This window comes from Sinocyclocheilus grahami, unplaced genomic scaffold, assembly GCF_001515645.1.
Source record: "Sinocyclocheilus grahami isolate Dianchi unplaced genomic scaffold, SAMN03320097.WGS_v1.1 scaffold186.1, whole genome shotgun sequence".
In the NCBI taxonomy this organism is placed as follows: Eukaryota; Metazoa; Chordata; class Actinopteri; order Cypriniformes; family Cyprinidae; genus Sinocyclocheilus; species Sinocyclocheilus grahami.
This window is the reverse complement of record NW_015505365.1, coordinates 492,351-502,926: the sequence shown is the minus strand read 5'-3', so window position 1 is coordinate 502,926 and position 10,576 is coordinate 492,351. Positions and strand designations below refer to the sequence as shown.

The 10,576-nt window shown below is 34.8% G+C and overlaps 1 protein-coding gene across 1 annotated transcript in view; it reads right to left on the bottom strand.

Annotated features, from left to right (window-relative positions):
- The window catches only part of LOC107594550 (netrin receptor UNC5C-like), a 150,331-nt gene that overhangs the window by 38,547 nt on the left and 101,208 nt on the right, over positions 1-10,576 (bottom strand). The window contains exon 6 of the mRNA XM_016284636.1: positions 829-993. Coding sequence (XP_016140122.1) covers positions 829-993 — 165 coding nt within the window. The remainder of the gene's footprint in view (positions 1-828; positions 994-10,576) is intronic.

Genomic DNA, 10,576 nt, shown 5'->3' with positions numbered 1-10,576 from the left:
TGCTAAAAAGATTGTGTATTTGGGTATTTGGTGTAATGAAATGTGTTTATGCGGTTTAAGGATAAAAAAACACATTATTTTCCACATACTGTATTTCTCCTCTTCTCCTCTATGCCCTGCCTTTTTGAAACGCGTGGATTTTTACAAAGCTCATAGGTCTGAAAAGCGTGACGGAAATGTTACGCCCCTCACCATACTGTGATACCTGCGGCAACCACATGTGACGACCCCGGGCTGGACTCCGCTTCGTCCACGGTGAAAGCCGATCCGGCGATTGACAGCGCGAAGTTGAAGTATTTCCTCAGCGACCAGCACGTATCAGCTCCAGGCATGACAAAGCTGATATCGTCCTCTTTTGGAAGACCAAACAAAGTAGTTTCGCTTTCACAACGAAACACACGGTGCCTTCACGACATGGCTGCGGCAACAACAATACTACAGCGAGAATAAAAGTTGAATAGCGTGAACATTTGGGCGGCGTTATGCAAATCTTCCCACATAGTGATGTAGACATGTGGGGGCGTGTTAGAACGAGCCATTTTAGGTAGGTGTGGCTGACTCTTATCATCTACTTTTATAAAGAACATCTCTTTGGATTTGAGACTTTAGTCTTTGCAACTTGACAGATCTTCTTTATGCACCAAGAGCTTGTAACACTCCAAAGAGAAAGGAAAAATTGAAATCGCATCATATGACCCCTTTAAGAAAGTAAATAGTCTAGATTTTGACATGTTGACTGTAAACGAATCCAGCCGGACTTGACTCTGTCTGTGTGTGTGTGTGTGTGTGTGTGTGTGTGTGTGTGTGTGTGTGTGTAAGTGCACTCACTTTGTAGGCAGAGTCCATCAGTGCAGTTCTGTGACTGTAGTGTGACTCCGTCACAGTCCTTCCCTCCGTTCTGAGGCACAGGAGCGTTACACTCTCTCTTCCTCCACTGCGTGCACTCAGTGTTACACGGCGACCACTTGCTCCAGTCGGCCCACTCGCCGTCAACTAAACACACACACACCAGAAACAACAGAGATCAGCAGAAAAAAATAAGAAGTGCTTCTGCTGTGATATGAGGCAGATTGATTATTGTTACTAAAGAGGCCATATTGTAGCATTCTATTTTATTCCTTGTCCATTAATACGTTAGTCAAGGGTAGTTTTAAAAATGTTAATGAGCCACACTATGACTGGCTAACCTCTTTGCACGTGAAATGAGTAATATTTCACACGCAAAGCCCCCATCATTGTCCACCTTGTGCATATTGCACACAGAAATTAAACTGAAAAATTAAAAATAAGAAAAGAAAAGATGATGCATCCTCTGCTCTGGTGTAGTCTGTGGATCCGGCTGCAGTATGCGGGTCAGTCATTAGCGTGTGACTGTGGCATCTCTTTCATTGTCCACCTTGTGCATATTGCACACAGAAATTAAACTGAAAAATTTAAAATAAGAAAAGAAAAGATGATGCATCCTCTGCTCTGGTGTAGTCTGTGGATCCGGCTGCAGTATGCGGGTCAGTCATTAGCGTGTGACTGTGGCATCTCTCCTGCTGCCTGCAGATGCTTTAATCTCACCTGCTTCACAGCGAACTCACTCTCACCGGCAGGAGGGAATGGAAATGTGCTCGGCCCGTAGGGGCCCCTAGGGGCCAAAGTATAGGGGAAGTGTCTGGCTTGAAAGCTGAACTGATGGTCCTGGAAAAAGATGCATTTGTCTGATGCTATCAAGAGGCGAAGAACTCAAACTGGACTGGAAAAGAATCAAGTTTTTATGAAAGGAGTTCCTCACTTGTAATTCAATAGTCTCACAGTGAATTTTCCATCATTCTGTTTATGGAAGGAAATCTTCATTTGGAAGTCACTTTGGATAAAAGTGACTGCCAAATGAAAAAAATATCAATGGAAGAAAAAAATCGGAACCAAATTCTTCATCGTGTTTCTTTCAGGTTTAAGAACTGACCTCACTGTGCGTTTACGTCATGTCTGAAATATCGTAATTAGTTCCAGAGTAGTATCATGATTACAATCTCTGATCTTTATGAAAACTCCCATTTGTGATTCATTAACATTGGTTTTGTTAACTGCAATAAAGCTGACATGACAAACTATAACAATGCAACAATACCTCTCAAAAGTTTGGAGTTGGTAAGATTTTTAAAATGTTTTTGAAAGTCTTTTATGCTCACCAAGGCTGCATTTATTTGTTAAAAAAAATACAGTAAAACAGTAATATTGTGAAATATTATTACAATTTAAAATAACCGTTTTCTATTTTAATATATTAAAAAAAATTTTTTTTTTTTTTGGAAAACAAGACAATTTTTCAAGATTCTTTGATGTATAGAAAGTTCAAAGGAGCTTAATTTATTTAAAATTAATTTTTGTAACAATTTAAATATCTTTATTGTCACTTTTGATCAATTTGATGTATTCTTGTTGAATAAAAGTATTAATTTAATAAAAAAAAATCTTACTGACTTCAAACTTTGAACAGCAGTGTAATATTAATGTATAATATCATATAATATAAAAACTTTTGTATTTTAATTTATATTTTTCATAAATTAAATATATTGTATTGTAAATAAAATATAAATGTTTATTTATCAAATAAATGCTTATTTGATGTTGTATTTAATACATTTACAGTTTTATATTATATTATATTATATTTTTTTGAGAAAGTAAATTAATGCAATTATGGCTCATGGCCATAGAAAATGTTAATCTGACATGAAAATACATAGTGAAAATAGTTTTGCATTTTACAGTTCTGACAAAAAAAAATATTTCAGACAAAGAAATGTTTCAGATTGCGCACTATTTCTAGGTGACTAATCCAAGGTAAGTAAATGAGTGTCAACGATCATGTGATGCTCTTTGTAACATCTCACATTATTCAGGACAACATGATCATCAAGTTTTGTTCAAGTATCTCCAGTTTGGCTCTCATTCAAGTAAAAGAGAGGTAAACCAAATATTGGGAGAGGCAGAAAACGGACAGAAGTGAACTGTGCTGCGAGCAACTGTGTTTGGTATGCATGTGAGAGTCTATATTCAGCTGACGGATCCTTTTACCTTCACTCACACTCACACACACACGCACGCACGCACACACACACGCACACACTGGAGTGTTTAACTCTTGTGTTGAGGAGAGGTGATGCTCTTCCCATCTGAGTTTTCCGGAGAAAGACACAGAAGCTCTTAAACTCTTAAACTGTGTCACTCCCTCTGCTGCTATTAACCTACCACACTCCCCTCACACACTTTCCACAGCTCTGTGTGTGTGTGTGTCTTTGGTTTCGTGTGAGGGAGTAGATTAGCTGTAAGTAGATTCCTCCTTTTCCTTCCCATCTTTCTCATTTCAGAGTTATGAGGCCATACATCCAAAAGAACAGGACTCATTCCAGAGCTCTGTCTCTCTCTTTCTGTCTCTCACTATTAAAAAGATTTCAACCACAAACTAGATTTTTACATTTTCTGAAGCTATTTGCAAAACTCACCATCAGCATGATGCTATAGTGTTCTAAATGGTTGCTAAGGTGCTTTGAGTAGTTGCTATGGCATTGCGAAGTACTAGTTATGGCAAATTTGGATGGTTGTTGACAGATAGGTGTTGTTATTGTTAGATAAAACTAAAACAAAAACTATTAAAATGAGTTTTCATTAATTGAAATAAAGATAAAAAAACAAATAGAAATTAGAAATAGTTATTGGCAACTAACTAAAATAATAGCGGAAGTGATAAAATTACCACAACTAAAATAAAAATAAAGCTAAATAGAAATGCAAAACAAAAACTAGTAACCATGACAAAATTAAAAAACTTAAACCAAAATTACAATGAAAACGGTTGACAGTGTTGTTATTGTTAACTAAAACTGAACCCAAAACTATTACAAATCAGTTTGATGCAAATTAATCTGAAATAAAAATAAAACTGAAATAAAAATAAGTTGAAGTAATAAAATTACAAAAAAATGAAAAACTGAAAAAAATTAAGATAAATGGAATAAAAAAATGACAAATACATTAATTAATAAAACTAACAATAAAGTTAAAACTAAAATAAATAAAAAAATCAAATCTAAAACATAAAAATATAAAAAATACAAATACATGAATAAAACTAACAATAAAATGAAAACTAAAACAAACAAAAATAAAATCTAAAACATATTAAAAATATATAAAAATAGAATCTAATTCAAAATTACAATAAATACTTAAATAGTATATAAATACTAAAATAAAAAGAGATTGTAAGAGACTGCTATGTGCAAGACAATTACTTGCCAAAGTTGTTTGGGGTTTGTTCAAATCCTTAAAAGGTTCACCATAAAATGAAAATGAAAATGAATATACATATATTCTATATGTATTATATATATTATATATCTTCTTTTGTGTTTCAGAGAAGAAAGAAAGTCAGATTTGGAATGACATGAGAGGGTTAGCAAATGCAAAATGCATAAATGAAAATGAGTAAATGATGACAGAATTTAAATTTTTGGCTCAACAATCTCTTTAGCACTTAGTAGGAGCAACAATGATGTTTTAACAAAAACCACTAAATACCACACCACTCAAAACCCACAGTAAACATACTCACACACACACACACACACACACACACACACATACACACAAAAACCACACACTGACACACTTGTGTTTTGCGCCAAAGCTAACTAAACGCCCAGCATTAGCGAGCTGATCTCAAGCGTGACATCGCGCAGGAAAGACCAAACCCCAAAACACTGAGTCACTAAATCCACTTTAATGAGGAGGAGAGGATGACAGGAACAAGCACTGGAGAAAAATAATTTCTTAAGGATCAGATACCATCTAAGACAAGCTCACACACACACACACACACACACACAGCCCCGCTTTCAGAGACCTTTAATCAGTGAAGATTACCAAAGAAAACAGGGCAGGACACCAAAGCAGCCAAAACCCCATGAGAATGCTCGTCTTCACAACAGTCACAGCTCTTCCGCTGATTAATGCACCCTAACTAGGGATCTGCGTACCCTTAGACTGATTTGTAAAGGTAAAAGCAAGTCAATTTTATTTTATCCCAGTGTATCCCATTGAAAATAACTCTTAAACGCCAAATCAATTCCCAAATTTGAATGGAGGTAGAAAAGAGGACACAGAATTGCAAATAAATGTTTGCACAGACCAAAAAAACTAAACAAATTTAATGTAAGTAGAACTTAAACGATTTCATATTCCAAGAAATTCAACTGAATTTTTATCTAGAAAAGCAAAGGTTGCTGACAGAGTCTTTGAACGATAGCCTGAAAAGTTAAAAACTTTTTTTTTAAATAACAAACAAAAAAACTTATAGTTTTATAGGCCAGATAGAACGATAGATAGAATGACAGAATGATAGAAAGAACGATAGAACGATAGAACGATAGATAGATAGATAGATAGATAGATAGATAGATAGATAGATAGATAGATAGATAGATAGATAGATAGATAGATAGATAGATAGATAGATCGATAGAAAGATAGATAGCTCATCAAAACATCAGACTGTGTTTGCCTAGCAGAACATCAGACACATTTAGAAGCAACATTCACTCAAATTCACTGAAGCTCCCACACATCAAAATACAGGAATATTACGACCACTGACTGCTTCACTCAAGACCAACTTCACAACTGCAAAACTTTGGAGTACAACAGATTTCATGCTTTGAGAATCTAGGTCAAGAAATAGTGGTTTTGCTTTTCAGATGCAAAAACAGACCATTTTCTATCTTCTATCAAAATGATGACAAGCTATTAAAGGTTCAGCGGTGCGAGAGACGTGCTTGACTCTGGGCTCTGACTGAGTGTTTTACAGATGCAGGAGTAATTGATATGTGTGTGAGTGCAGTGACACGCGTGACAGACGCTAAACACACACACACACACACACACACACTCACAGAGCTCCTGTCAGACTGATCATCAGCGGGAGGCGGCGAACACTCTTCACATGCAGAAGTTGTTTGCACGTGTGTCTGTGTGATTGTGCATGCTGTAATTGAGATACTCTGTGAAACTCCTTGATGAGATTGACAGACAGTACGTGTGCATTAATTAGCGAGGTGAGATGCAAACTGTTAAAGTGTCATTAAGACAAACTTCAGCACAAACAACATCCTGAGACCTTGCTAATTTTTCAGGGTGAAACTGATAAAAATAAACATAATTTAATATATATGATAGTGTACCCTTAAAAGTTGACTACATTACTTTTTAGTGCTGTCAAACGATTAATTGCGATTAATCACTCCCAAAATAAAAGTTTTTGTTTACATAATATATGTGTGTATACTGTGTATATTTATTATGTACATATAAATACACACACATGCATGTATATATTTAAGAAAATATGTTACATTTATATTTTAAATATATTTATATATGATATAAATTATATGAATATAAATATATACATGTAAATACAGGTAAATATTTTCAAAATATATGCTGTATGTGTGTGTATTTATATATATATATACACAATACACACACATATATTATGTAAAACTTTTATTTTGGATGTGATTAATCGTGATTAATCGTTTGACAGCACTACTTTTTAGCAGATATTTGTTAATATATATATACAATCAATTAAAAAATAACTAATTAATCACACATTATTTTCTGAAATTAATCACGATTAATCCCACCTAACATTAAAAATACTTTTACATTGCAATAATTTCTCATTCAATCTTCAAATTAATGTAGAAACAACATAAAGACAGTATACTTTTAATATTCATATAATGGCATATTTTTTATGACTGAAGGACAGTATCACTGATACCAATACTACTGATGTCTCTAGGAAATTGTTTTTTCCCCTAATATTTAACCATTGACTAGCCATTCAACATTACAAGAGCTATCAATTTTAACATTTATTAGACTACTTGAAATAACTTCTAATTTAAGTGAACTTAAAACAATCTTCACATAAACCAATTATAATAAATATTAATTTTTATTTACCTGTACCGTTCAGCAAGTAGGAAATATACAGAAATTGAATAAAGTTATCAAACACTAAATTTTTAATTAAATATAGATGAATCCTTAAAGCTACAAGAGTTTTTGATTTCCTCTTTTTGTCTGTTGATCTTTGATAAACAGATATCACTGCAGCTGGTTATTAGGTTATTTTGGCTGCTATTTCTTTAAAGGGGTCCTATTATGCTTTTTCACTTTTTTAATTTCAGTTAGTGTGTAGTGTGTATGTTTGGGCATAAAAAAGATCTAGAAAGTTACAAATCTCAAAGTCCACTCCAAAGGGAGATATTTCGTTTTTAAAAAATCCCTTTTCAAGAACTACAACGAGCGGCTCGTTTGGACTACAGCGTTTGGTTTCCAGGCTTTGTGATATCACAAAGCGGCTCATCCCGCCTACAGAAATTCGAATGGTTGGGGGGTGGGGAGGGGCGAGGTTGTGGTTAGAACGCTTGGTTGAGTGAGTGCATCAGACGAGACGACGAAGAAGAAGTGCTGCTGCAGAGTTAGTGCATCAGAGAATCCCAAGAAGAAGAGCTGCTGTGCTGTAGCGTCAAATTTTTGGCATGTCTAGAACAATTCTTACAAGTATAACACGACGTAGCTGGGCGCCGCGGACAGATGCCGAACGGTGCCGCCAGTGTGCCTACACTCATAGAAAATAAAGTATTCAAATCAAGACTTTGTAAAAGAGCATAATAGGACCCCTTTAAGAGCTGCAGCTGCTGAATGTGACGCGGATCTGACACGCATTTCTTTACCTATTCTGACCCACTTCAGGTCTTAAAGTCTCTACTAAATGAACTGATTTGAATGGGTGTGTTAGATGAGGGAGACAGTGCTGGGATGCTCCAGGACAGTTTGGAAAACCACTGCATTTCAGAGACATGTTCTTAAATGTGACTCATATAACAAATACATACACACACAGTTTTAAGGCAGCTTTAATTGCCTTTTTGGTGACTAAATACAGCCTTAAAGTGCGATTTCATACACACACACACACACACACACACACACACGCACGCACATTAAGCATAATGGATATATAATATATGCTATATAGTTTATATTATTATTAAAAATGATAAATTATCAAAAAATTATTACATTAATAAATGTAATATATATTATTATATCATTAAAAGTCTAATGCCTTAAAGCATGATATATGCTTTAGCCCCTAGCTCTGCCCCTGCGTTAATTGTGTTAAATATTTTTAATACGTTAAACTGAAATTCTGGATTTTTTTTCTCATTTTGTCTCTCATAGTTGAGGTATACCTATGATGAAAATTACAGGCCTCTCTCATCTTTTTAAGTGGGAGAACTTGCACAATTGGTGGCTGACTAAATACTTTTTTGCCCCACTGTATAGTGTAATTATCATTCATAAATAATAAATAAATAATATAATATCTAATATATTATACAATATTAATATAGCCTTTTTGCAAATCATGCTTACTTTAACGTACTGTTTCAATAGGAAATATATCAATGCAAAAAAAATGAAAACTATGTCAAGGGATGTACAGTATGATACTATGAGCATGCCTGGATTTTTATGTATTTATTTTTTAATGGAAATTTGCAGAAGACTTAAAATATTTTAATACAAATTAAAATCATTGAGGAGGCTGTGAGGTGTGCACTGTTAATGTGAAGGACGGGTGAAAATCTGCAGAGCTTTTTGCAAAGTTGTGGGCATGAGACAGATTATGAGTCACCGCTAAAACACATCTGAACAGACCATACTGCAATTTATCACAGCTGGACCTGGTATTATGAGGGATATTAAGTTCAATGGAGAGGACTGAGGCAAATGCTTCCAAAGAAAAGCGGTGAAAGCACTTTCCACAAATTGGGTACAAATTACGGCTCAACTCTTTGAAAAAGTCAGCTTTGGTTCTTTTCTAAACTAAGGGTTCGTGAAAGGAGGTGCTTTACCTTCAGAAAATGGTATTGGTCCGCCTCAGGAGGTCAAGCTATAATTTTACATGTGCTATAATAATATACTCCACAGTAAAGATCATGCAAAGTCTGTGAAAATTGAAAGAGATTATTCACTTCCTGACAAGCTGTAGAAAGTGTCAGGATTGTGTTGATTGCTGTGTGTCACAGTTTTACGGAATAAAAGCAGCATTTTATGATGTTCATTTTATGTTTGACAAAGCATTATTTTAGTACATGCTATCATTATTATTATTAATATTCAGAATTTTTTATTTAATTATTTAGTTTTTTTAAACAGGTCTATACAGTTGGTTTAACCAGTTTGCCTAACATATGTAATCACCCTCTCCCCAAAGAAAAAGAGATTTGTTGTGATTACCAATTTGTACCCTATTTTTATGTAAAATGATAGTTAGTGAAAGAAACTGAGAGAAAAATATGTATATATCCAATATACAATATAGATAACGTAAAACAGATATAAACAACAATCAATCAAATTAATAAACAATCATATTTCAGTATGCAAATAAGGCAAGCACCGTCACAAAATAAGTCAAATGAAAATTTTCTAAATTCTATTTAAAGTTCCAGTATAGCTTAAAAAAATTAAAAACAAAGCACACCTAAGACTAAAATGATCTACAAAACAACTTTTGAATGGAGATTGTACAAGTTGTTTTTGTTAAATTAATTGCTTAAAGGTGTTGAAAAGAAGAAGAAAAAGAAGTTGCAAGTGCTGTAATGAGGCATTCACACCCTGTCGAAATTACAGTAATTATGAGTTTCCAGCTAGTAAAAAAAGGTTCATTCATGTCTCCGTCAAACTTATAATTACAAGCTGGAAACTTTTTAATGAATTTTATGAAAGCTCTTCTCCCACTTGACCGTGGTCAAGCCTGCCAAAAAAAAAAAACCTTCCCAGAAACTGCAGCGTACAAGCTGCTAGTTACACAAGTGTTTATTGTTTCTTTTTAAATGGGCATGAAAAGAAATCTCACTGTATCTACTTTCTAAATGCATATTATAGATCTTATTGTGAACAATTCGTATGTGCATGTGTTTCATTTTTTATTTTAATGGTTAATAAAAATGTAATAACTACTCTCTAAAAAATGCTGGGTTAAAAAGAGACAAACCCAGCTATTGGGTTGTTTTGACCCAGCAGTTGGGTTCAAAAAGGGACAACCCCAGCGATTGGATTGTTTTGACCCAGCTATTGAGTTGTTTTGACCCAGCGGTTGGGTTCAAAAAGGGACAACCCCAGCGATTGGATTGTTTTGACCCAGCTATTGAGTTGTTTTGCCCCAGCTATTGGGTTGTTTTGACCCAGTAGTTGGGTTCAAAAAGGGACAACCCCAGCGATTGGATTGTTTTGACCCAGCTATTGAGTTGTTTTGCCCCAGCTATTGGGTTGTTTTGACCCAGCAGTTGGGTTCAAAAAGGGACAAGCCCAGCTATTGGATTGTTTTGACCCAGCTATTGAGTTGCTTTGACCCAGCGGTTGGGTTCAAAAAGGGACAAACCCAGCTATTGGGTTGTTTTGACCCAGCAGTTGGGTTCAAAAAGGGACAAACCCAGCT